The sequence below is a fragment of the Myotis yumanensis genome, unplaced genomic scaffold (assembly GCF_028538775.1).
Source record: "Myotis yumanensis isolate MYYU_CA2020_CCGP unplaced genomic scaffold, mMyoYum1.0.hap1 SCAF_1, whole genome shotgun sequence".
Classification (NCBI taxonomy): Eukaryota; Metazoa; Chordata; class Mammalia; order Chiroptera; family Vespertilionidae; genus Myotis; species Myotis yumanensis.
In genome coordinates this window covers 96,720,009-96,747,472 of record NW_027223752.1, presented here as the reverse complement: position 1 = coordinate 96,747,472, position 27,464 = coordinate 96,720,009, and the positions used below count along the sequence as shown (strand labels likewise).

Sequence of the window (27,464 nt, the reverse complement as noted above, 5' to 3'; positions counted from 1 at the left end):
AAGAAATAAAAGGCATCCAAATTGGAAAAGAAGAAGTAAAACTGTCATTATTTGCAGATGACATGAAATTGTACATAAAAAACCCTAAAGACTCCATCAAAAAACTATTAAACTTAATAAATGAATTCGGCAATGTAGCAGGATACAAAATTAACACCAAGAAATCTATGGCATTTCTATACAACAATAGTGAACTTGCAGAATGAGAGACTAAAAAAGCAATCCCATTTACCATCACCCCCAAAATTAAGATACCTAGAAATAAACTTAACTAAGAAGGTAAAAGACCTATACACGGAAAACTACAGGACACTGAAAAAAGAGATAGAGGAAGATATAAACAGATGGAAGAACACACCATGTTCATGGATTGGTAGAATCAACATCATTAAAATATCTATACTACCCAAGGCAATCTATAGATTCAATGCATTCCCCATTAAAATACCAACAGCATATTTCACAGACCTAGAAAGAACTCTCCAAAAATTCATCTGGAATAAAAAAAGACCCTGAGTAGCCACAGCAATCCTGAGAAAGAAGAAAAAAGTAGGTGGGATCTCAATACCAGATTTCAAGCTGTATTACAATGCCACTGTTCTCAAAACAGCCTGGTACTGGCACAAGAACAGACATATAGATCAATGGAATAGAACAGAGAACCCAGATATCGACCCAAACCACTATGCTCAATTAATATTTGACAAAGGAGGCATGAACATACAATGGAGTCAAGACAGTCTCTTCAATAAATGGTGTTGGGAAAACTGGACAGATACATGCAAAAAAATTAAACTAGATCACCAACTTACACCATACACAAAAATAAGGTCCAAATGGATAAAGGACTTAAACATAAGACAGGAAACCATAAAAATACTAGAGGAATCCACAGGCAACAAAATCTCAGACATATGCTAAAGCAATTTCTTCACCGATATCGATCCTACGGCAATGGAAACTAAAGAGAAAATAAACAAATGGGACTACATCAAAATAAAAAGCTTTTGCACAACAAAAGAAACCATCAACAAAACAACAAGAAAGCCCACTTTATGGGAGAACATATTTGCAAATATTATCACTTATAAAGGTTTAATCTCCAACATTTACAGGGAACTCATACAACTTAATAAAAGGAAGATAAACAATCCAATCAAAAAATGGGCAATGGACTTAAATACGTAGATACTTTTCAAAAGAAGACAGAAGGAAGGTCAAGAGACATATGAAAACATGCTCAAAGTCACTAATTATCTGAGAGATGCAAATCAAAATGACAATGCGGGTCCATCTCACACCTGTCAGAATGGCAATAATCAACAAATCAACAAACGACAAGTGCTGATGAGGATGCGGAGAAAAAGGAACCCTCGTGCACTGCTGATGGGAATGCAGACTGGTGCAGCCACTGTGAAGAACAGTAGGGAGTTTCCTCAAAAAACTAAAAATGGAACTCCCATTTGACCCAGTAATCCCACTTCTAGGAATATATCCCAAGAAACTAGAAACACCAATCAGAAAGGATATATGCACCCCTATGTTCATAGCAGCACAATTTACCATAGCTAAGATTTGGAAATAGCCTAAGTGCCCATCAGCAGATGAGTGGATCAGAAAACCATGGTACATCTACACAATGGAATTCTACGCTGCTATAAAAAAGAAGGAACTCTTACCATTTGCAACAGCATGGATGGAACTGGAAAGCATTATGCTAAGTGAAATAAGCCAGGCAATGAAAGAAAAATACCACATGATCTCACTCATTTATGGAAAATAAAGAACATTATACCCTGATGAACAAAAAGATAGATACAGAGGCAGTAAAGCATCGAACAGACTGTCAAATTACAGCGGGAAGGCTGGGGAGTTTTGGGGAGGGGTGAAAGAGATGAACCGAAGGACTTGTATGCATGCATATAAGCACAACCAATGGACACAAGACACTGGGCGGGGGGAGGGGTGGGATAAGGGCATGCGACGGGGGGTAGGGGAGGCTGGGGGAAGGTCAATGGGGGGGAAAAGGAGATATATGTACTACTATGTGTAATACTTTAAACAATAAAATGTAAAAAAAAGAATTTTCCTACACAATATAACTTATTTTTAATAACATTAATTAAAACTAATGCAATTTCCTGCAGGTGACTCAGTAGTCACTTTATAGATAAACAACATGATACTAGAACTTAGAAAAATCAGTGTCAAACTAAGGAGCATAAAGAAGACACCCTGATTCACATTCTTGTTTCAGAGTATGTGTTGCCCTCTGCAATACTTCTCCAGTCCTACATCAGCCCACACTGGCTACTGCTGCTATTGCTATGGTAAAGGCTGTCCTCCTTCAAAAGAAGGGGTGCAAGTATGGAAGAATCATAAAGGGCTACTGGAACTAGCTGGGATTTTCTTTCTGTTGTAGTGATAAAAGTAATGACATAAAACAGGTTTTGAGAAGCATTTTGTTTTCTGATAGACTTTTTTTGTTTTATTTTTAAGAGCATATCCAGTTTGCAACCATGTGATGAGGGAGGTATTCTATAATATAGCCTATTTCTTTAAAAAATCTATATATATAAAAACCAAGCGACCGGAATGCTGGAACAACTAGAACGACCAAATGACCGGAATGACCAGTTGCTATGATGCACTGTGGCTGGCCAATCAGCTTGATCAGGGGGTGGCCTCTCCCCGGCTGGCCCCGGGCAGATTGGGGCAGAGGGGGCTGGTCAATCTCCCGTGGCCCCTCCCCATGGCCGGCCTCCCACACCCTGATTGGGGGCAGAGCCAGCCAGCCAACCACCAGCGGCCCCTCCCTTTGGCTGGCTCTGTCCCCAGTCGGCCCACCCACCCCACCCCAGTTGGGGGTGGGGCCAGCCAGCCAACTGCCCATGGCCCCTATCCTTGGCTGGCCCCACCCCTAATCGCCCCCCCGATCGGGGGCAGGGCTGGCCAGCCAACCGCTGGCCTGGTCCCTTTGGCCCCCATTGGGGCTGGCTGGCCGGACTCCACCCATGCACGAATTTGTGCACCAGGCCTCTAGTCCTATATAATAAAAGGCTAATAAGTAAATAGACCAAACAGTGGAATGACCGGTCGCTATGACTGGCACTGACCACCAGGGGGCAGACGCTTAATGCAGGAGCTGCCCCCTGGTGTTCAGTGTGCTCCCACAGGGGGAGCGCCGCTCAGCCAGAAGCTGGGCTCAAGACTGGTGAGCACAATGGTGGTGGTGGAAGCCTCTCCTGCCTCTGCAGCAGCGCTAAGGCTGTCCGACTGCAGGCTTAGGCCCACCCAGTGCATGAATTTTGTGCACTGGGCCTCTTGTTGTTTTATAAAATCAGTCATTAGGAGTCCTGAACTCTGCCTCCAAATCTTGCTCTTCTGTGTCAATGGTCAAGTCAACTTACCCCTTTAGTTCATCGACCAACATTAATCACTGTCTATCCACCCATATATTGAAAAGATAGGTACCAACATCTTTTAACTTCTTTGAGCAAAATAGTTGCATTATGCCATTATTATTATTATTAATGCTCACCTGAGGACATGTTTATTGATTTTAGAGAGAGAGGAAGGGGGAGAGAGAAACATCAATCAACTATGTCCCAACCAGGGATCAAACCCAAAACTGAATTGGGAATTGAACCCACAACCTTTGGTGTATGGCACATTTTGCTTATATTATTTTAAAAAGATATCTTACTGGAATTAAATATTTGGGTAAATGAATGTGTCATATTGACTCTAGCTGCCAGTAAAATGCAAATCAGCTGCATCAACAAATGGTACTGATTATTCACAGGCACATATCATTGTTCTCTTCTTGTTACTCTACTTAACACGTTCTTGTTCTTGCAGCTTCCAATACCTACCACTGCAACGACACAAAGAAATATCTCTAAAATGATTAATTATTTCAGTGCACATGTAAGTATATCTGGAAGCTATAACTAGAAAGCTACCTGGACTGATACAGTGAAATCAGGGCACCGGAATCTGTCTAATTGGGTTATTATTTTAAATTAAAACAAAGTTTTAGCATCGCCTATCATCTGAGCAGTATATATTATATCAGATGCTGGAATAAAAATTAAAATAAGACAAAGTCTCTGTTAAGGTAATTCTTTATGAATGATGTGAGATTAGGGTTAATGTTAATTTTTTACATAGTTATCCAGTTTTTCTATCACTATTTGTTGAATAGACTTTCCTTTTTCCCTATGAAATGACCTTGTGTTCATTGTTGAAAATAAACAGACCATCTATGTGTGGGACTTTATTTTATTCCCATAATCAATGTGGTGTTCCATCCTTTCATCATTACCAGTGTTTTGATATCTGTGACTTTACAGAATAAATCTTAAAATAAGGTAGCATAATTCTTCCTACTGTTTCTTTTATGAAATTCCTTTCATAATTATAAATCAATTGCATTTCCATATAAATTTTAGAATTAGCTTGTCAATATCTAGAATAAAGACTGATGTAAATTTTATTAGGATAGTGCTAAATACACAGATCAATTTTGAGAGAATTAATATCTTAGCAATATTTAAGACTTAGAAAAGTATTACCATTTATGAACACTATGTATTTCTCCATTTACTTAGCTCTTCCATAATTACTTTCAGCAATCTTTTTAGTTTTCAGGGTAGTGTTAAATTCAACCTTAAATTTTTCATAAAAGACACTATATTTGAAAATTTAATTTTCCATCTGCCTTCTGCTCATAGATAAAAATACAATTGATTTTTGCATGCTGACCTGAATTGACCTACTCTAGTATCTTTTTGGAAAATTCCTTAGGATTTTTCATGTATGCGATCATACCCTCAGTAAATAAAGGAACCTTCATTTCTTTTCAAATTTCAAGGATTCTGACTTCCTATAGAAAGCTGAATTGAAATGGTAGATTCATCCTGGCCTTGTTCTAGTTCTTACATAGAAAGCATTGGTTCTTCATCATTAAATATGCTAGCTATATGTTTTCCTCCAGATGTTCTTTGTCAGTCAGATAGAGCAGTTGAACTGAATTTTATCATATTTTCTCTGTGTCCATTGAGATGATTTTTTTCATGTTTACATGGTGAATTATACTGGTTCTTAAATGTTAAACCAAAGTTGCATTGCCATAAGGTAGTATACTTTTCACCCACTGTGGGATTTGATCTCCCAGTTTTTGTTGAGGACTTTTTGAGTCTATGTTCATGAGGAACATTGACTTATAGTTTCTATTTCTTGTAATGCCTTCACCTGGCTTTTGTATTAATGTAAATTGACATAATCAACTGAGCTGGGAAGTATTCTCTTCTCCTCTAGTTTCTGAAAGAGTGTGTGTTAGAATTGTTATTATCTTCCTTAAATCGTTGACAAAGCCCAGGAAGACACCTGGGCTTAGAGTTTCATTGTGGAATATTTAAAATTATTAATTCAATTTCTTTAATAGCCTTTGGACTGTTCAGAGTTTCCATTTCTTTTTATGTCAGATACGAGTTTATTTCTAGACTCTCGATTCCATTTCAATTATCTAGATGTCTACCCTTACGCTAGTACCACACTTTCAATTACTGTAGCTTTGTAGTAAGTTTGTGTGTGTGTGTGTGTGTGTGTGTGTGTTTTAAACTTAATTAATTGGGATAACATTGGCTAATAAAATTATATTGGTTTCAGGTGTACAATTCTACACCATCTGTATATTGTATTGTGTGTTCCCCACCCCAAGTCAAGTCTCCTTCCATCATCATTTATCCCTCCTTTATGCTCTTCTACCTGCCCCATCCCCTGTCTATCTGGTAATCACCATACTGTTATCTGTGTCACCATACTGTTATCTGTGTGTAGTAAATTTTGAAATCAGTAAATGTGAGTCTGTCTACTTTGTTGTTTTCCAATATTATTTTTGCTGTTCTGAGACCCTGGCAATTCCATATACAATATCTACAAGATACAAACTATACTGAATTCATAAATCAATTTGAAGAGTAGTGCCATCTTAACAATATAGTCTTCTGATCCAAGAACATGGAATATTTTTCCAATTATTTAGATATTTAATTTCTTTTAACAATGTTATATAGTTCTCAAAGTGTAAATTTGGACTCAAACTGGTCTCAGATGCAAACTGGGACCTTACAGTCACTAGGGACAAAGACCTGTGACCACAGTTGCAGATCCACAGACACCAAGAATCCAGATTTCCCGGCTCTGTGAGTTACAGAGCCCATCCCCCTCCCCACAGGCTCGCTGCACTGCCATAGCCATAGGAACTGCTGGTCCCAACCCATGCAAGCAGGCCTCCTGCCCACACAGGGTGGCTCCGGCTCTGCTGCCCGAATTTGAGCCTGGACACATGGACACTGGGAATCTGCTTCGCACAGATCTCTAGCCACACAACCAGACCCCACCCCCACACAGGGTGGCTCCTGTTCCACTGCCCAAATTTGAGCTCGGGCGCATGGACACTGGGAATTTGCTTCCCGCAGAGGCCAGACCCCACGCCCACATAGGGCGGCTCCGGGTTCTCTGCCTGAATTTGAGCCTAGGTGCGTGGACACTGGGAAACTACTATCCACAGAGCGCAAGTGCGCGACCAGACCCCACGCCCACACAGGGCAGCAGTGCCACCTGACTTTGATTCCGGGCAAGCGCACACGGAAGTCTGTTTTTCACAGCGCAGGAATGGACCTCCTGCTGACACAGGGCAGCTGTGCAACCCAATCCCCCAAGCAGGCGGGGGACACTGATTCTCAGCCTGAGAGGCAGCACTGAGCACCAGTGACTTTGCTCTATTTCTCATCACACGTGCCTGGGATCCCTGATTCCCAGTGCATGCACACTAAGAACCAGTCATTCCAACTCTCGGTGCATGCGCACACAGGACCCGGATTCTCAGCAGGAGGCCGCACTAAGCAACAGAGACTCTGATACTCGATTCTCCGCACGGGCACAGGGGAATTCTGACTCCTGGCATGTGCTAGGGGATTCTGATTTTTGGCACACACTAGCGGGGACTCTTATCAGCACAGTGCAGGCAGGGTTCCTGATTCTAGGTGCATGCTCGAGGCTGCACTGAGCACCCGTGACTCTGATCCTGGGCGAGCGTGCCTCCCACTAACCCATGGCAGCCACATGTCTTGGTGTCAGAAATCTTCAGTGACACTCAGGTAGTGCGAAGCTCCCACTGCACACCACCCAGGCCCACACAACTCAACGTTTGAACCTTCTGGTGATAGTTAGAATGGGGAGAGAACAAAATAATCCCCAGAGCAGTGGTTTTCAACCTGTGGGTCGCGACCCCTTTGGGGGTTGAACGACCCTTTCACAGGGGTTGCCTAAGACCATCAGAAAACACATATAAATTACATATTGTTTTTGTGATTAATCACTATGCTTTAATTATATTCAATTTGTAACAATGAAATTGGGGGTCAGCACAACATGAGAAACTATATTAAAGGGTCACAGCATTAGGAAGGTTGAGAACCACTGCCCCAGAGGAAAGAAAAAGAGAAATCGCCAGAAAGGAAATAAGTGAAATGGAGGCATGCTACATGACGGAAAAAGAATTCAGAGTAATGGTCGTATAGTTCATACACCGGATGAATGAGAAAATCAACAACTTAGCAAAAATCAGGAAGAAATCAAAAGTGATATAGCTACAATCAAAAACACCATGGGAGGTTTCAACAGTAGACTAGAAGAAGCAGAGGACCAAATAAGTGAGTTAGAAGATAAGGTAGAGAAGCAAACCCAATCTGAACAGCAACTGGAGAAAAAAATTAAAAAGCAAAAAGAGAGCACAAGGAGCTTTGGGACAACACAAAACAAAGTAATATATGTATAATAGGGGTGCCAGAATGACAAGAAGAGCAGCAAGGATTAGAGAATCTATTTGAAGAAATAATGACAGAAAACTTCCCTGACATGGGGAAGAAAAAAGTTACATAAGTACAGAGAGTCCCAAGCAAGATGAATCCCAAAAGACCCACACCAAGACACATCGTAATTACAGTGGCAAATGTTAACAACAAAGAGAATCAAAGGCTGCAAGAGAGAGAAATAGAGTTAGGATCCCCCATCAGATTATCGAATGATTTCTCAACAGAAACACATCAAACTAGAAGGGAATGCAAGGAAGTATACAAAGTGATGCAAAGCAAAGGTATGAGTCCCAGAATACTCTATCCAGCAAGACTATCAATCAAAATTGAAGGGGAAATCAGGAACTTCGCCGAAAAAAAAAAGGCTAGGGGGGTTCATCACGACCAAGCCAGTATTGCAAGAAATGCTAAAGGGAACACTGTAAAAGGAAGAAATAGAAAGGGAGGAAGGAACAAAGGCATAAAATACAGAAATGGCTACAAACAAGTACCTATCAATAATAACTTCAAAGGTCATTGGATTAAATGCTCCAATCAAAAGACATCAAGTGACTGAATGAATAAGAAAACATGACCCATATATATGCTGTCTACAGGAGACCCACCTCAGAACAAGGGACTCACACAAACTGAAGTGAAGGGATGGAAAAATATCTACCAGGCAAATGGAAAGGGAAAAAGAGCTGGGGTAGCAATACTTATATTTGACAAAATAGACCTCCAAGTAAAGACCATAACAAGAGACAAGAAAGGCCACTTCATAATTCTAAAAGAATCGATACAACAAGAGGATATAACTCTGGTAAACATTTATGTACCCAATGCAGGAGCACCAAATACATAAAAAAACTTCTGGAAGATATCAGGGGAGAGATTGACAGCAACACAATCATAGTAGGAGACTTTAATACCCCATTAACATCACTGGATAAATCCTCTAGACAAAAAATTAGCAAAGAAACATCAATCCTAAACGACTCACTAGATCAGATGGATTTAATTGGCATCTTTAGAACATTCCACCCCAAAACTACAGAATATATACTGCGTGGCCAGATTATTATGACCACCTGACGTTTATAGGCAAATTAGCCGTACACTGCATCCTATGGGATATGAAAGCTGAAGGCCTGTTCGAACACATTTGTTGTCTGCAGTTAGCAAGATAAAACATCTCCAATTCGCATAGGAACACAAGGATTGGACAGTTGAGCATTGGAAAAAAGTCATGCAGTCCGATGAATCACGTTTCCAGTTGCATCATGCAGATGGCAGAGTGAGAATTTGGCAGAAACAGCATGAAAGCATGTACCCCACATGCATGAGTACAACCCTTCAAGCTGGTGGGGGCAGTGTTATGGTTTGGGACATGTTTTCCTGGCATGATTTGGGCCCTTTAATTCATGTGGAACAATGTCTGAATAGCACAACATACCTAAGTATCATTGCTGATCAACTTTATCCTATCATGTTGATGGCATATCCCAAAGGAGATGGCTTCTTCCAACAAGACAATGTGCCATGCCATGGTGCTTGTATTGTGCAGGAGTGGTTTCAAGAACATGAGGGAGACTTTACCTTGCTTAGGTGGCCCCCACAATCACCAGATTTCAATCCAATTGAGCATTTGTGGGACGAAGTAAAAAGAGCCATCAGGAAGCTGGTTCTACAACCATCAAATCTTATAGAACTGGACAGAGCTATTCATCAGGCATGGTGTCAGATTCCTCGCATCACCTTTCAACTTCTCATGGAGTCAGTGCCAAGAAGAATCGCCGCAGTATTGAAGGTAAAAGGTAGCCCAACGAAGGACTGATGGGGTGGTCATAATAATGTGGCCACTTAGTGTACATTCTTCTCAAGCACACAAGGGACATTTTCAAAGATAGACCACATATTGGGACACATGCAAAGACTCTCCAAATTCAAGAAGATTGAAATCATCAGGCATCTTCTCAGATCACAATGGCATAAAATTAGAATTCAACTACAGTAAAAACAATCACAAAAATTCAAACACTTGGAGGCTGAATAACATAATATTAAACAATTAGTGGGTTACCAAAGAGATCAAAGAAGAAATAAAAAACATCCTGGAAACAAATGACAATGAAAACACAACAATCCAAAATCTATGGGGCACAGTGAAAGCAGTCTTGAGAGGAAAGTTTATAGCATTACAGGCCTAACTAAAAAAAAACAAGAAAAACTGGTAATTAACCATCTGACTCTGCAACTTGAAGAATTAGAGAGAAACAAGAAAAGCCCAGTGTGAGCAGAAGGAAGGAAATAATAAAGATCAGAGTGAAGATAAATGACATAGAGACCAAAAAAAAAAAAAAAAAAATACAAAATATCAATGAAACTAAGAGCTGGTTCTTTGAAAGGAGAAACAAGATTGATGAACCTCTAGCAAGGCTCACCAAGAAGCAAAGAGAGAGGACCCAATAAGCAAAAACAGAAATGAAAGAGGTGAAATAACAACAGACCCCACAGAAATACTAAGAATCGTAAAAAAATACTATGAGCAACTCTAGTCCAACAAACTGGTCATCCTAGAAGACATGGACATATTCCTAGAAAAATACGATGTTCCAAAACTCAACCAGAAGGAATCAAAAAATCTGAATAGGCTGATAACTATGGAAGAAATTGAAGCAGTGATCAAAAAACTTCCAACAAACAAAAGCCCTGAACCAGACGGCTTTACAGAGGAGTTTTATCAAACATTCAAAGAAGAAATAAAACCTATCTTCTCAAGACTATTCAAAAAAACTCAAGAGGAAAGAGCACTTCCAAGCTCTTTCTACAAAGCCAGAATTACCCTAATCCCAAAACTAGATAAAGATAATACAAAGAATGAGAATTACAGGTCAATACCCGTCATGAACATAGACGCCAAAATGCTCAACAAAATTCTAGCAAATCGACTCCAGCATTGCATTAGAAATATCATACACCATGACCAAGTGGGATTTATTCTGGGGATGCAGGGATGGTACAATATCTGCAAATCAATAAATGTGATACACCACATAAACACACTGAGAGATAAAAACCATATAATCATATCCATTGATGCAGAAAAAGCATTTGGCAAAATCCAACACCCTTTCTTGATAAAAACTCTCAGCAAGGTGGGAATAGAAGGACCATACCTAAACATAATAAAAGCCATATATGACAAGCTCACAATCAACATCATACTCAATGGGCAAAAACTAAAACCATTTCCCCTAAGAACAGGAACAAGACAGGGATACCCACTCTCACCACTCCTATTCCTCATAGTACTGGAAGTACTAGCCATTGCGATCAGACAAGAAGAAGAAATAAAAGGCATCAAAATTGGAAAAGAAGAAGTAAAACTGTCCTTATTCGCAGACCGCATGATATTGTACATAGAAAACTCCAAAGTCTCCATCAAAAAACCACTAGACTTAATAAATAAATTTGGCAATGTAGCAGGATACAAAATTAACACCCAGAAGTCTATGGCTTTTCTATACACCAATAATGAACTCACAGAAGTGGAAATTTAAAAAGCAATCCCATTTACCATTGCAACAAAAAAATTAAGATACCTAGGAATAAACTTAACCAAGGAGACAAAGGACCTGTACTCAAAATTTCAGGACACTAAAAAAAGAGATAGAAGAAGACATGAACAAATGGAAGAATATACCATGTTCATGGATTGGTAGAATCAACATCATTAAAATGTCCATACTACCCAAAGCAATCTATAAATTCAATGCAATCTCCATTAAAATACCAACGGCATACTTCAAAGACCTAGAACAAATTCTCCAAAAATTCATCTGGAATAAAAAAAGACCCCAAATAGCTGCAGCAATCTCGAGAAAGAAAAACAATGTCAGAGGGATCATAATACCAGATATCAAACTATACTACAAGCCGCTGTCCTCAAAACAGCCTGATACTGGCACAAAAATAGACATATAGACCAGTGGAACAGAACAGAGAACCCAGAAATCGACCCAAGCCATTATGCTCAATTAATATTCGACAAAGGAGGCAAGAGCATACAATGGAGTCAAGACAGTCTCTTCAATAAACGGTGTTGGGAAAACTGGACAGATACTTGCAAAAAAATGAAACCAGACCAGCAACTTACACCATATACAAAAATAAACTCAAAATGGATAAAGGATTTAAACGTAATATGGGAAACCATAAAAATCTTAGAAGAAGCCATAGGTAGCAAAATAGCAGATATTTGTCATAGCAATATCTTTACCGATACAGCTCCTAGGGCAATTGAGACTAAAGAGAAAATAAACAAATGGGACTACATCAAAATAAAAAGCTTCTGCACATCAAAAGAAACCATAGCTGCTTTCAAATGTCTCCACAGTAAAAAAATTATGTAAAATAAATAAATAAATAAAATAAAATACAATAAAAAAGTCAACTTTAAAAAACAACAACAACAACAACAGGAAAACCCACTGCATGGGAGAACATATTTGCCAATGTTATCACCAATAAGGGTTTAATCTCCAACATTTACAGGGAACTCATACAACTTAACCAAGGAAGATAAACAATCCAATCAAAAAATGGGCAAAGGACCTAAATAGACACTTTTCAAAAGAGAACATTTAGAAAGCCAAGAGACACATGAAAACATACTCAAAGTCACTAATCATCTGAGAGATGCAAATCAAAACAACAATGAGGTACCACCTCACACCTGTCAGGCTGGCTATCATCAACAAATCAACAAATGGCAAGTGCCTGTGAGGATTTGGAGAAAAAGGAACCCTCCTACACTGCTGGTGGGAATGCAGACTGGTGCAGCCACTGTGGAAGACAGTATGGCGTTTCCTCAAAAAATTAAAAATGGAACTGGCATTTGACCCACTATACCACTTCTAGGAATATATCCCAAGAAAACAGAAACACCAATCAGAAAGGATATATGCATCCCTATATTCATAGCAGCACAATTCACCATAGCAAAGATTTGGAAATAGCCTAAATGCCCATCAACAGATGAGTGGATTAAAAAACTGTGGTACATCTACATAATGGAATACTACGCTGCTATAAAAAAGAAGGAATTCTTACCATTTGCAACAGCATGGATGGAACTGGAGAGCATTATGCTAAGTGAAATAAGCCAGTCAGTGAAAGAAAAATACCTCATGATCACACTCATTTATGGATAATAAAGAACATTATAAACGGATGAACCAAAATAGATACAGAGGCAGAGAAGCATCAAACAGGCTGTCAAGACTGTCAAACTACAGCAGGAACGCTGGGAGGGTTGCGGGGGGGGGGGGGGGGGGGAGAGGGGAGGTAAGAGATCAACCGAAGTGCTTGTATGCATGCATATAAGCATAACCAATGGACGCAAGACACTGGGGAGATGGGTAGGGGAGGCCAAGGGAAGGTCAATGGGAAAAAAAAGGAGATATATGTACTACTACTTGTAATATTTTAAACAATAAAATAAAATTTAAAAAAAACGAAGTGTAAATTTGTACTTCTTTAAAAATTTTATTCCTAAGTATTTCACTTTTTTGATGTTATTGTAACATTCCCCCATTGACCCCCTCCACCCCCACCAGGCCTTCACTGCACTATTTTTTGTGTCCATGGGTTATAGATATATGCATATAAGTTCTGTATATTGATTTTGTATTCTGCAACCTTATCAAACTTATTAGTTCTAACAGTGTTTTAGTGGATTCATGGGATTTCCTTTATACATAATTATGTCATGTTATAGTTTTTCTTCTTCTTCTCCAATCTGAAAGCCTTTTGTTTCATGTTTATGACTAAACGCCCTTGCAATAGTGGTTGTACCAGCCTACATTCCCACCAGCAGTGAATGGGGTTCCTTTTTTCCCACAACCTCTCCAACACTCGTTATTGCTTGTCTTATTGATAATGGCCACTCTAACCAAAATTCGACATTTTTAAGCGTAAAAATATCTATGATGTTAACACCTTCAGCAAATTTGACATATGAAGTTTTGAAGCTTGCTGTCAATACAACAAAATAGCATACATATCAAAACACATATATATCAACATATGTGTAACTCCATCTATTGAAAAGAATCCGCATTAGTAACTGGTATACCTGGTATATACCTGTGATGTCTGTGGTGACTTCTCTCTCATTTTTTATTTTGTTTATATGGGTCTTTTCCCTTTTTTCCTTACTGAGTCTAGTCAGGGGTTTATCAATTTTATTAATCTTTTCAAAGAACCAGCTCTTTGTTTTGTTATCAATTCTACTCTATTTTTTTTAAATTTCCTTCATTCTGCTGACTTTTTGTTGCTTTTGTTCTTATCTAATTCTTTAAGATGTGTTGTTAGATTGTTCAGTTGGTATTTCCCTTGTTTCTTGAGATAGGCCTGTAACGATATAAACTTCCCTCTTATCACTGTTTTTGTTGCATCCCAAAGGTTTTGATATGTTGTATTGTCATTCTCATTTATCTCTATATATATTTTGATCTCATCTTTTATTTCTTCTTTGACTCAGTCATTTTATAGTGGTATGACTTCTCTCTCATTTCTGATTTTGTTTATATCGATCTTTTCCCTTTTTTCCTTAGTGAGTCTAGGTAGGGGTTTGCCAATTTAAAATTTAATTTTTAATGTTTTAAATAAAAATTTGCATAATCCCAAGGCTTGGTATCCCTAGGGAATACAGATTCCAAATTAAATGCATGTTAGTATTCAAATTTCTGCAACTTTCTTTCAATCCCATAATGTAACACAATATGCTCATTACAACTTCTTCACTTTTCCTTATACTGTTCTAGTCTAGAATGCCCTTCTTCCTCCTCCTCTCTAACAGAATCCCATTTGCTTATACCTCAATTCCCAAGCATTCCATAAAACTTTGTTTATTTCAATCTATAATTTTTCCCTTCTGTAACTTTCCATGGTAATATCAAATTATTTTATTTAATAGTATATAATCTTATTTGCTCATTTTAAGTACATTTTTTCTTTCTACTTAATTCTAATTTATTTGAGGGTAGCATTTGCATCTTTGTTACTCTGTTTTCAATAGGAGACTGCATAGTGTATAGTAGAAAGTATACTCTTAATAAATTCACATAGGACTGAAAATGACTATTTTTTAATGATTACTTCTAAATATGGCTAATGTTCTATTGGTGATTGTGCTGATAAAACAACAATATCAATACTATACCATACAAGTAAAAATAATGATTGTGTGGGTAAAATTACTTTTAGGCACAGTATTTACCTTTTGTAGTCTGACATATGATATAATGCTAAAGCTTAAAGGTTCTAAAAGAAATTCAGAAGTGGTCTATTTATAAATCCAGACATTGGCTGTGGTTGTAATCTGTATAGTCTGGTTGAACACAGACAAAGACTGTTAAACTCCAAAGCAGGTCAGATTCTATTATCATTTTAACATGTCTTTAACTTGGTCTCAGAGGTGTGTTTTATGTGATAAACATATCAAGCATATACAAATCAGGAAATAATATTGAAGTACCAGTTTTGCCTCAGCAGAAATTCTAAGAGAGGCAGGGTTGGGGGAAGGTGTCTAGTACATAGAGTTAAAGGCCCATGTAGCAGATGGGTTAGGTAATATTTAGACTTCTGTTATAGCCCTTCTGTGTCCTAGGGCAAGTTAGTTCAAAGCTCTGTATTTCAGTTTCCTCATCTGTAAAAAAAGGATAATACCTCCCAAAGATGTTAAAGGGATTAAAGAAGATAAAGTTTATTTATAGAAATCCAAGCCTCAAGATAGAAAGAATTAGAAACATAGCTTTAAAATTACATTCTTATTATTTTCTGGCGCACATTTATAACAGAAAGCATTGTGAGAAATAGTATATTATTAATTTGTACTCCATAAATATGTTTTTAAAAGGGTAGAAGAAAAATGAAAATATTTTTAATTTTCTAATCCTCAGATTTCTGAACATTAAAATGTTCCCAAGTGACTAAACAACTCCTGAAAATAACTGGTTGTCAAAAAATGGCCAAATCTAAGTTCAAGCATATTATCTGGACTAAATATTTTTTCAAAGTGTCCTACATCAAGAAAAAAAAAAACGCACCTCTAATTCCAGTAAAAACGTATTCATGAAAAACCAAATAATTCCACATTGTAATCACAATATTGTATTTTGAGCCAAAATACGAAAAAAAAAATTGGGATGTATTAACAGAATCTCAAAGAAAAGTGAATGACAAATCAGTATAAACTCAGCATAGGAATTATAATAACAATAGTTGACATTTATTAATATCTAAGTCTTTACCTGGGTATTGCTTTTGACACACATTATTTCATTTTATTTTTTCTCAAAAATAATATGAGGCAGGTATTATTACAATTCCAATTTATAGGTCAGGAAATTGAGGCTTAAAGTGGTTCTAATAATTATATTAGAACCTACACCATCTGTTTTCGTGTGGTGTCAATTCTGAAATAAAACACTATTGTACCAAAATAATGAATGCAAAATAAAAATTTTACAAATAAAAAGATAAACAAAGACCCAATCAAATCAGATTTAGAAATAATGTTTTCTTTATGCAAATTATAATTTAAGTATATTTTATGTCATCTTTTAATCATGCTACTAATTAAAAACCAACAAGAAATACCTATTAAAAAATCAAGTTAGGACACAAAAGATTAATATTTGACTTTTTTTTTTAGGTTCTGATTATTATCCAGTTTTCTTATTCAGTTTTATCTCAAAGGGGTATCTCTTTCCCAAACATCTGTCTTCAGAGAAGAAACTTAGTAGACAACACTAAAGATCACTTGCAAAACATAATAAGTCCCTTGGCCTTTGATTTTCACAGTTGGTTCATGGCTCAGTGGAGGAGGCTCTCTTGGATCCTGCAGAAAAGGCTGTGGAAGCAAAGAAGAGATAGGAGTCCTCAACAAAATACAAAGGGTTGGAAAGCACATCGAAGGAGCCCCAGGACTGCTGTGGTGGAAGAGAGATCAAGATGCTTATGGCACTGGTTCTAGGGGCACCTATATGGGGCAGGAGAAGACTGAAGCTGCCAATCTCTGGCTTCCTGGTCTTTTTGGAGTTCAGTCTTCTCCCAGCGCTTCCGTGGCCAGGGGGACTTTGGTACCCAGTGCCTCTGTGACAAGGCCCTGGGGTTTGGAGGTAGGAGCTGAGAAGCAGAAATGGGGCAGAGAGATGAGAACTCCACTCCCTGTAATAAGGAAGGCCCCAGCCACCACAAAAGAAGCTGTGTGTTGCCTGTCACAGCATGGTCCTAGCCTGACAGAGGAGCCCCCAACGGTCCCCCGATGCTTTCTACCATCAGCACCAGCCCTAGGCCACAGTATATCCTTCCAGTTCCCACCAGTTTAGGCAGCATGGAGAAGGCCACTGGGGTCAGGGCCCCTGTGTAAACCCGTAGGCCACACCTAGAGCCACCAGGGCTGTGGGAACATGAGCCACAGGGAACAGGGCCAGTGACACCCAGTCAGGGTGGTCCAGAGCATCAGGAGTCGTGCCACAGACCCTGGGCCTGCATCCTCCAGCTACCCAGAAACCACAGCCACCAGGAGGTCAGAAATAGCAATCACCCGGAGTAGGAAGCCAGCAGCAGCGGATCCTAATCCAGGTCCTGGAGATGGGCCAGCAGGTGCACAGAGGGAATGAAGTGGCTAAGGTTGATGTGATGGAGGAAAGAGCCATGATGGAGGAGGGAGGCGAGTTGGGCCCCAGAGCCACTCATGGCAGGGTCCTCAGTTCCGGAGAGTGGGAGGGGGAGAGCACCACAGGCCACCAGGTGGAGGGAGAGGACAGACACCAGCAGTAGGGGGCCCCCCTGCCAGGCACAGTGGCTGAGCAGCCATTGGAAGAGTGGGGCAGAGGCAAAGCAGGAGAGGCTCACACCAGTCAGTGCCAGCCCCAAGGCCAGGGATTGGTGGGGAGAGAAGTAACGAGATAGCAGGCCTGTGTGGAGTGAAGGTCAGGCCCACCCAGCGCCTGGGAGCAGCCGAGTACCCAGGTACAGATGGGGTCAAGGAGGTAGCAGAGAAGGTGATCAGCATCCCCATGGGGCCATGATGCCCCCAGCCATCACCACGATCTCTGTGCTTGGGGCACTGCCCACTGGGCTCCCAAACTGCTGCACCAGGATTCCTATGAAGGTGATGCAGGAGACTGTGCTGCTTGCTGTCAAACACCGCCACAAACTCCACAAAGAAGACGCTGAAGGAGCGGAACACCAGCGTGGACTGGAAGGACGCCGAGGGCAACACTATCCATCCCCAGCCCGTGTGCCATCTGGGAGGTAACTCTAAGAGCCAGTGGGAACAAGGCTCAGGATGCCCCACCCCTGCCCACCCACCAGCCAGTTGGCCACTCAGGCGGGAGTGGAGCGGGGGGGGGGCGGGGGGGGGGGGTCCGCTCAGGAAAGGTTGATGAAGAGGAAGATACTGATGAGGGTTTCAAAGCTGCAGAGAGGCTCCTGTGCCTTTCTCCTGGGGGGGGGGGGGGGGGGCGGGGGGGCGGGGATATAGGTAGGGAAGAGGCCGGTTGCTTACCCAGGCGATTGGAGCCCAGGCTTGGCTTTGCAGGTTGCCAGTGGAGAATCAGGGCAGGGCGGGCCTAGGTTAGGTGGGGGAGCCAGGAAGCAGAGCTGGGTTTGGGCCCCCACCCTTGAGAGGCACCATTGTCCCTGTGGATTATCTAGTTTATCATTGTGTCAGCATCTGGCCAGCCTGGCCAAGGCCAACATCCCTGCCCATAGCTCTCGGGACTCCTGATACTTGATTTTTAATTTCATCTTAGTTTTCAGGTAAGAGTAGAATACCACATGATCTCACTCATTTATGGAATATAAAGAACATTATAAATTGTTGAACAAAAATAGATAGAGGCAAAGAAGCATCGAACAGACTGTCAAACTACAGGGGAAAGGTAGGGGAGAGGTGGGGAGTAAGAGATCAACCGAAGGACTTGTATGCATGCATATAAGCACAACCAATAGACGCAAGGGGGGGGGGGGAGGGCAAGTGGGGTGGGGGGCAGAAGGGGAGGCGGGAGGGAGGTCAATGGGCAAAAAAAAGGAGACCTATGTACTACTATTTGTAATACCTTAAACAATAAATAAATTAATTAATTAAAAAAAGAGTAGAATAAGTAAAAAAAAATGGTTATTTCAATCCTGAATCATATACAACAAAAAAAACAACAACAAATATTCAAAAACAAATGAAACCAAAATAAACAGAATCAGAAGTGTGTCCAACTTTGTAGAAAAAATTGATGTTTAAGAAAATTTTCACTTTTTACAGTTCAGAACAGCTAACTGAGCTTGACAGGTCAACTAAACTTTACATGAATTAGTGACTTGAAATAGTTATCAGATCAATACTATCTAATAAAACTTAACTAACAAATCCCTAAGCTTTTGAATTTCTTGATTGTTTTGTATAGCAACTGAATATTGTTTATTTCTAATTTAACTAGAACCAGTTATTTGGGAAAATAACTGGAACTATATTAATAGAATACGAATAGTCATAAAGCCATCATAAGCCCAAAGGGAACAAGATATACTGAACAACATTTAAAACTTAACAACTAAACAGAATAGCAAATTAAACCCTAATAAACTCAGAAGTTTCATAAATAACTTGGGTTTAAAATAATAAGAGAAATAAAATATTTTTATATTGACTAAGATCATGAAACAAATTTTTGTTTGGAATTATTAGAAAAACATTTAATTAGCCTATTTTTACCTTTTCAAACTTTTGAAACACCAATTTAAACTTCTGAGAACAACTACTGCATGATTTAATGAGTGAAAACTCTAGCCATTTCACATATAATTGGGACTGGAATATTTACACATTTAAATGCCTAACGGCAGGTAAATATTTGTCCTTTTGGGAGAGGCCCAGGTGAAAGGGCCCTGAGGCAAAATGACAATGTTAGGTCCCGGATACTGACTGTACTGCCAGTGCCACCAAGTCTTAAAAATACCGTTGGATCATCACTGTCATCCTCAGTCAATATTTGCTAAGCTCTTTGGGATAGCAGTGGCATTAGAAAGTTTATAGAAATCAACAGTAGCTCAAAGACCTCCGTTTATTATATCTTGTTCTGTATGTTAACATTGTTATTTATTGTTTTTGCAATTAATGGATCAGAATGTTTCTGAACAAAGGTCTTCTTCAATTATTAACTATTATTTTCATTTGTCAAATATTTTAAAGTCATTCAGATTCAATGAAACTTTAATGCATTTAATTATGTGTATATGTCATGTATAGAAAGCAAAGAGAAAACATTTAGAATTCAAATATGCTACATAGCTTACTGAGTGAAGTCTCTTGAAATATGAAGGAATTCTCCCTTATCACAGTCATTTCTGATCATAGCTAATGTTCACAGGATTAAAGTTTTGTAAAAAGGCATCCTTTTCCTCACTAACCTGTCATGGGCCCCTGCTTCTACCAAGTAGTAAGAATGTTAAGGTTAATACTTTTTAAAGTTGGTAATATTTTTTTAACATATTATTTTTTAAAAGTACTTGAATTTATGAAATGAAAGTACTTTGAAAATAGTGAAAATATTTGGCAAACGAAAAGCCTAAGTGAGGTTATTATTTATAGAGACCTAACTAATAAAGTAGGTGAATCTACTTTGGATTGTCATTCCCTTATATATTTCATCTTTTTTTGTAAAGCACAACACTAATCTACCAAAGAAAATGAACTTCACTGTCATATATACATACACACATATCTATTTTTCAGATTGCTTATTTATTTCTAGGCATAACATTTAAATTGTTCAGGTTATTATGTTACTTTTAAAAAATTTACAAAATCATTTTTACTTAAAAGTAACACTCATAAAAAAGTCAAACACTTTATAGGGTATAAAATGCAAGTTAAAATTTCCTCTCCTCTCACTTGGCACATGTATAATACATCTAACAGCTAGAGTCAGTCCCACTTCCCAGAAAACCTGCTGTTAAATTGCTGATGTATCACAATGTTTAAGCATATATTCTTACATTCAGAAAATTTTTAATGACCGTTAAAGATGAGCTGAGCACCGATTCAGGTATAAGATACAGTGGAAAACAAACAAAATCCCTGTCCTTGCAGAATTTAATCTCTAGAGGACAATCCACAAACATAGTAGAGTGCCATGCAGGCATATCTACTATGAAGGGAAATAAAGGAGGGTAACAAATAGAGTGATGCAGTGAGTGGGTAGGCTATTTTAGATAGTGTGTTCAGGGATATTTAAGCAGAAAGTTGAACAAAGTGAGGGAGCAGATTTGTGCCCTTTGGGGGGCAGGTTACTCCAGACAGAGAAAAAAAGAAGCCAGGGCCTTGAGTTGGGAGCAGTCTTAGAATGTTTGAGGTAATAAGGGAGCTAATGAGGCTGGTGTAAAGCAAAAGTAGAAACATGTTAAGAAATGAGGTTAAAGAGATATCCATGGGCCAATGCATATGCCTATTTATATCAGTAGAATTTGAGGAAAGCAGATTTACTCTCTACAATCTGGGTGGGCCTCAGCCAATCGGTTGAAGGCTTTAAGAGAAAGATTGAGATTTCCCCCAAGGCAGAAGGAATTCTGCATCTTGGGGCCCTTGACTGCAACATCTACTCTCCTTGGTTCTCCAACCAGCGGGCTTGCCTGAACATTTTGGACTTGCCAGCCTCCACAACGAGATGAGGCAACTTCTTGAAATAAACCTCTCCCCTGTATATACCCAGTTCATTGCTTTGGTTTCTCTGGAGAACCTTGACTAATGCACATACCATAATCCTAAGGGTGCCATGTTGGCAGGTATTCCAGTTTTTATTTTGACAATTAACTTAACACTTTTAAATATGTACTGACAAAAGAAAACACCCTTTGAAAAGATTCTAATTTATTTTTTTCACTGTAAGAAACAATACTACAATGAACATGAGATAATGATATTGTTTCCTAAATTTTTTAATTTATTCTTAATTTCAAGAAAGGTAAAATCCAACAAATGCTTCTGATAATGGTTTTCAAATAGGAACACTATTGGTCTGGATAAAATAAACTTTTCTGGAAGATGATATAACTTGTTTTGCCCCACACATCTGCAAATTATTAACTATTACGCTGGACTAGGTCCATGTTAACATCCAATCATTTCATTCATCATCGAGCTATCATTATATGCATTGCACAGACTACTGCTCTGCAGAAGAAACATTTAATCTAAAGAAACCTTCAATCTAGTGTTAAATTTGATTGTTTATTATTTTGGTTGGCAAATATTTACCAAACAAGTATGTGAGAGAGCCACTGTGAGTAACTGTGATAGCTTTAGGTAGAATGAAATCACTTCTGGTTGTGAAGATCAGAAAAAGATTAATGGAATAGTTGATATTTAAGTTGTGTTCTGAAGGCTCAATAAGAATCTGATGGACAGAGAGGAAGTATTCCAGGAACAATAGGTGACATAAGGGAAAGCACTGAAGTGGGAAATTTCGGGTATGTCTAGGAAATAGTGAATGATTCATTTTGGAAGTGCAAATAATAGTGAGTACACTACAACAAACATTTTTTGAGTACCTACTATGTGTGGGGCAGTGTACTGCATCAGTGACACAAATATGAATGAAATTGGAAGGTAAAAAGACAATTGGTGAAACATTAAATCAGAAAGAGAGTTGGCAGCAAAATCAAGGGTTCATGAACGATAGGTTAAAAAGTTTGGATTTAATACAAACTTACCTTTAATACAGGTAAGGTGATGTCATTAAATCCTGCTGATGGTTGAGGGAGAGGACAACAATGTTATGTTTCAGGGATCTTAAGAGATAAGGAATGGAGACCAGTAGGTAAAGTAGTAAGGGAAGCCTGGGCATGGAATTATACAAGTCTGGTCTAAGGTAGGAACTTTAAAAAGTAAGATGGCAAAAATAATGGACAATACAAGAAAAAAAATCTAGCAAAATTTGTTTACTGATTAAATTTGTGAAAAAGAACAAATCAAAGATTACCTAAGTAGAAGGCAACTGGCATCTGTGGAATTATATTAATGGTGATTCTAAGAGCCAAGATGAAGGGAGACACTTTACTTTTTTATCTAACAAAATACAAAATTAAATTTTCTCCAGCTGATAGAAATAATGTTAACAGATAGCAAACCTCAGGACCTATACTTGGCAAGGCCATTCTAACTCTGGGCCTTTTGAAAGCCACAATTATTAAATGGCAAGATATTTCATAAACTGATCTAAAAAGAGAAGCCTGGATCATTTTATAAAATAACAGATAACAGTTGAGATCTAATAATGAAGTTTAGTCTTATTCTTGTAACTTACTGTTGGTATAAAATAGAAAATAGTGAAATCCAATAATGCAAAAATGTCCTCTGGATACAAAGTCATAGCAGATATAAAATAGTTCAGTAGAAATAGCCTCTTTGTTAATCGTCACCTGAGGATATTTTTTCCATTGATTTGTAGAGAGAGTGGAAGGGAGAGAGACAGAGAGAGGCATCGATGTGAGAGAAACACATCGATTGGTTGTCCTTGCACACACCCCGACCAGGCCCAGGATTGAGCCTGCAACCGTGGTCTGTGCCCTTGACTGGAATCAAACCCAGGACCCTTCAGTCTGTAGGCCAATGTTCTCTCCACTGAGCCAAACCCGGTAGGGCAATAAAGTAAAACTCTTAAAGTAATTTTATCAAAAATACTATTAACATATTTCCTTTGTATAGTGTTTTTCAGTTTCGAAAACATACCTATATATCATCTCATTGATTTTCATAATAAGCAGGTCAGATATGATCTCTGTTAGAGGTAAAGAAACTGACATTCAGAAGTTAAGTAACTTATTAAATGTCACATTCTATAATGTTGAGAGGAGGAAAGAAAGACTCTCTAATAATTATATTTCAAATCACAAGACTGGTAAAAAATAAAAACTTTAAGGTTTTGTTTTTGAAACTTCACTTTAATTTTCTTTTTGTTGGGCATTTCAGAGTTACCAATAAATACATATGGTGACCTGAACAGTAAAGGTGAAGCAAGCTATACATTACAAAGGTCTTGAAAATAGGTACATCTTAATGGTAAAGAAGACATGTTTTCTTATAGCTTTTTTAAAAAAATATATTTTATTGATTTTTTACAGAGAGGAAGGGAGAGAGATAGAGAGTTAGAAACATCGATGAGAGAGAAACATCGATCAGCTGCCTCCTGCACATCTCCCACTGGGGATGTGCCCGCAACCCAGGTACATGCCCTTGACCGAATCGAACCTGGGACCCTTCAGTCCGCAGGCTGACGCTCTATCCACTGAGCCAAACCGGTTTCGGCTTCTTATAGCTTTTGATTCTAAATATAATTCAATAAAAATTTAATCTACCTCATATGAAAGGGTGACAAAATTTCACAAAAGGTTAGAATTAGAAAAAGCCTTACATGTCAAAACTGAAACCTAGAAAATTCGGAGCTTGCCTACATTTTTTTGTTGTTCTTTTTAATACTAGTTTAGCAGTATGGAACCACAACACAGATCCACGGACAGTTAATTCCTGTGGAAAATATAGATGTGACAAAATGTTTATGTTGCAGGGTAGCCCAATTAGCACAGATGATTAGAACTCAGAACTAGTGAGGTCAGGAGCCAGTGTTCAACTGCTTTTGATGAGGGATTTGTTGTGAGAACAAAGTTGCTCATGGCTGGGGTTTGGGTGCTACCTTATCAGTGTATAGTTCTGACTGAGAGAACACCTGGTTCAACGAGAAACTATCACCACCATAAAAACCCCTGACCAGATCCTAGTGACAGCAATATTTTCGACTGTTAAGATTTGCATACATTCAGGCAGAGTGTATGTAAAAAGACAAAGACCCATACTAAATAAAATTTATAAAAAGAACATAGAGGAAAATTAAGAATTTCACTCTCTTTTTGAGTATATTTCTTTTACTGGCTCTATCTTTATGGCTTTTATGACTTTGAAATGTACATAACGGACGCAGTGAGTAGAGTTTATGTTTAGTATAGTTTTCACTATGTCAAACACATAAGTATTCTATTTACTTATTTAAAAAAATACTAGCACATTCATAGGAAACTTACTATCTTAAAATATTGAGCATTCTATTCAATAGTTTTGGTCAAAAATGAAATTTACCATGTCTTGAAAGACATTACAACTTTCTACATGCAATTACACATAATAAAGTTTTAAAATATAAACTGCTGTTATTATAAGTAAGTATATTAAATCCTAGCCTATTGGCACCAAACAACAGGATCTAATTCTTATATTCATATTGAATTTACACTCTTTAAGCAAAAGAAAATATAAGGAAGCACTATAAAATCAGCCAACATTGAAACTAAGGCAGTCTCTTGATTAGCAATGAGTTTGTTATTATTATGCCTCCTGAACTTAGGAATGCAGCACTACAGGTTTACAACAACAGGAAAAAGTCATTACCAAATACAAATCTAACCCTTACCAGTTTAAGACACTTCCCTGTTGGAGCTGTTTAGATTTACAGTAACAAAGCTATTGCAAAGAATTCAACATTCAGCACAGCAACAAGGAAGTACTAATACTTCTTAGCACTTTTGTAATAAAGGAAATTTATTTTAACTCATATATTGTTGCCATGGCCAGTGTGCTCAATGGTTAGAGGTTGGCCTGTGCACCAAAGGGTCGCAGGTTCAATTCCCGGTTGAGGGCACATACCTAGATTGTAGGTTCGCTCCTTGGACTGCATGCAGGAGGCAACCAGTCCATGTGTCTCTCTCACATGATGTTTCTCTCTTCCTCTTTCCCCCCCCATCCCCCCCCCACCTCTATCTCTATCTCTCATAAATAAAATAAAATAAAATAAAATCTTATGTTGTTATTCCTCTCTCGCTATCCCTTCTGCTTAATGCAAAAGAGCTGTCAGTTATAAGTTTAGTATCCTTACCCATGCACCTCACTTGCCCCTTCTCTAACTCCACCAACAGAAACAAAGGCCAACATTTCCTTTTCTTAGTACCCCAAAGTCTTCTACAACTCAGAGGAAATGAACAGAATAGAGAAACTCAGAAAAATATATTACCATATTCCTTACTTCCATACAGTGAAATGCAGTGCTTAAGTAATAGTAGTTCTTAGCATAATCCAGCAAAATGTAATTAGTTTTTGAGGAATAAAAAGGTCAATATCACTAATTGGTAGAATTAAAGGCACGGGAAAATGGAAGTCCCCAGCCATTTTAATCTGCCCTTAAGACTAAACATCCTCCACTGCTTTGGCTGTTGCAAAGTTGACAGCCAGGCTTATTCTTTAAATATATTGATTTATTAGAGAGAGAGAGAGAGAGAGAGAGAGAGAGAGGTGTGCCCTGACCATGGCCAGACTTATTTTTGAGGCTTATTCTCATATTCATTTGGTTTCATGGTCTACATGCAAGCTGATAGTGACTCGCTCTAGGATCCAGCACCATATATATGTGGAAGTATAAAATTTGAAATATGGAAAATGTATTTTTTCTTAAACTTTGCTAAATGAAATCCAATATGAATTCTTCATACACACATACACATGAAAATGAAAGAATTAGCCTTAGATTTCTTTATATAAAAGTGGAATTTTTATTGAACGCCTGGGGTGGGGTAGCATTGGGAGGAAAATGGGGGATATCTGTAATACTCTCAACAATAAAGATTATTTATTATTTCCTCTGTAACAGGAAACTCTGAGTAAAAAACTAATATCTCTATGAAATAGTTGTGTTTCATGTATTGATGCATAGGCACCATCTATTTAGGGTATAAGAAAATAATGGGTATTTTCATTTAAATCAACTTGAACCTGAATGTAAACTTACAGAAAATTTAAGCTTTGTTGTTTACACCAATTATCTCTTCCATCCTAGAGTTTTTTATTTCAAGGACCTTACCACTATTCCATTTAAAATAAATTTCTGTACACCCTCAGAGAACATTTTTTGTGCCTTTAAGAAATGTGGTAAAAAAATAACATAAAACCCACCATTTTAGCACTTGGAGTGCGGGAAACGAGTTAAGTCGGCTCGCGTGAATTGCGCGTACTCCGCGGGAGCTGTCTTAACTCGGTTCATATAGATTTGCGGTGGAGTGCGGGAAACGTGTAAACTCGGGCCGATTGTAACTGCGTATTACCAAATATGTTTGTTTGCCGTTCACAAAGATACCTACCTGCGTATGCGAACCGTTTCATACCCATTGGGGTAATAGGTATCATAAAAATCCCTGATTTTGCGCGGGAAACCTAAATAATTGCCTGCGCCATCTTATATTTTGGCGGGAAATTCACCCGACACCGTAGTGTTAACCATTTTTAAGTGTACAATTCAGTGGCATGAAGTACACTGACAATGTTTCATAACGATCACCACTATCCATTTTCAGAACTTTTCTCCAAAACTCTTTTCCCCATCAAACAATAACTCTCTTGTCTTTCCCGAATTTCCTGGCAACCATCATTCCTCACTTCCCTAGGTCTTGGTAATCTCTACTCTGCTTTCTGTTTCTATAAATTAGCCTATTCTA

At 38.4% G+C, this 27,464-nt stretch overlaps 1 protein-coding gene and 1 pseudogene across 6 annotated transcripts in view; both read right to left on the bottom strand.

The window, feature by feature from the left end:
• Nucleotides 1-27,464, bottom strand: part of MIPOL1 (mirror-image polydactyly 1) — a 334,097-nt gene that overhangs the window by 96,660 nt on the left and 209,973 nt on the right. The window contains exon 12 of one of the 6 annotated variants that reach the window (XM_070428295.1): nucleotides 16,571-16,782. The exons of the other annotated variants lie outside the window; for them this stretch is intronic. Within the exon in view, the coding sequence (XP_070284396.1) occupies nucleotides 16,746-16,782 (37 nt within the window). The 3' untranslated portion in view covers nucleotides 16,571-16,745. Of the gene's footprint in view, nucleotides 1-16,570; nucleotides 16,783-27,464 lie in introns of those variants that run through there. 6 annotated transcript variants of the gene reach the window in all.
• On the bottom strand, nucleotides 16,949-20,349 carry LOC138993417 (monocarboxylate transporter 13 pseudogene; annotated as a pseudogene).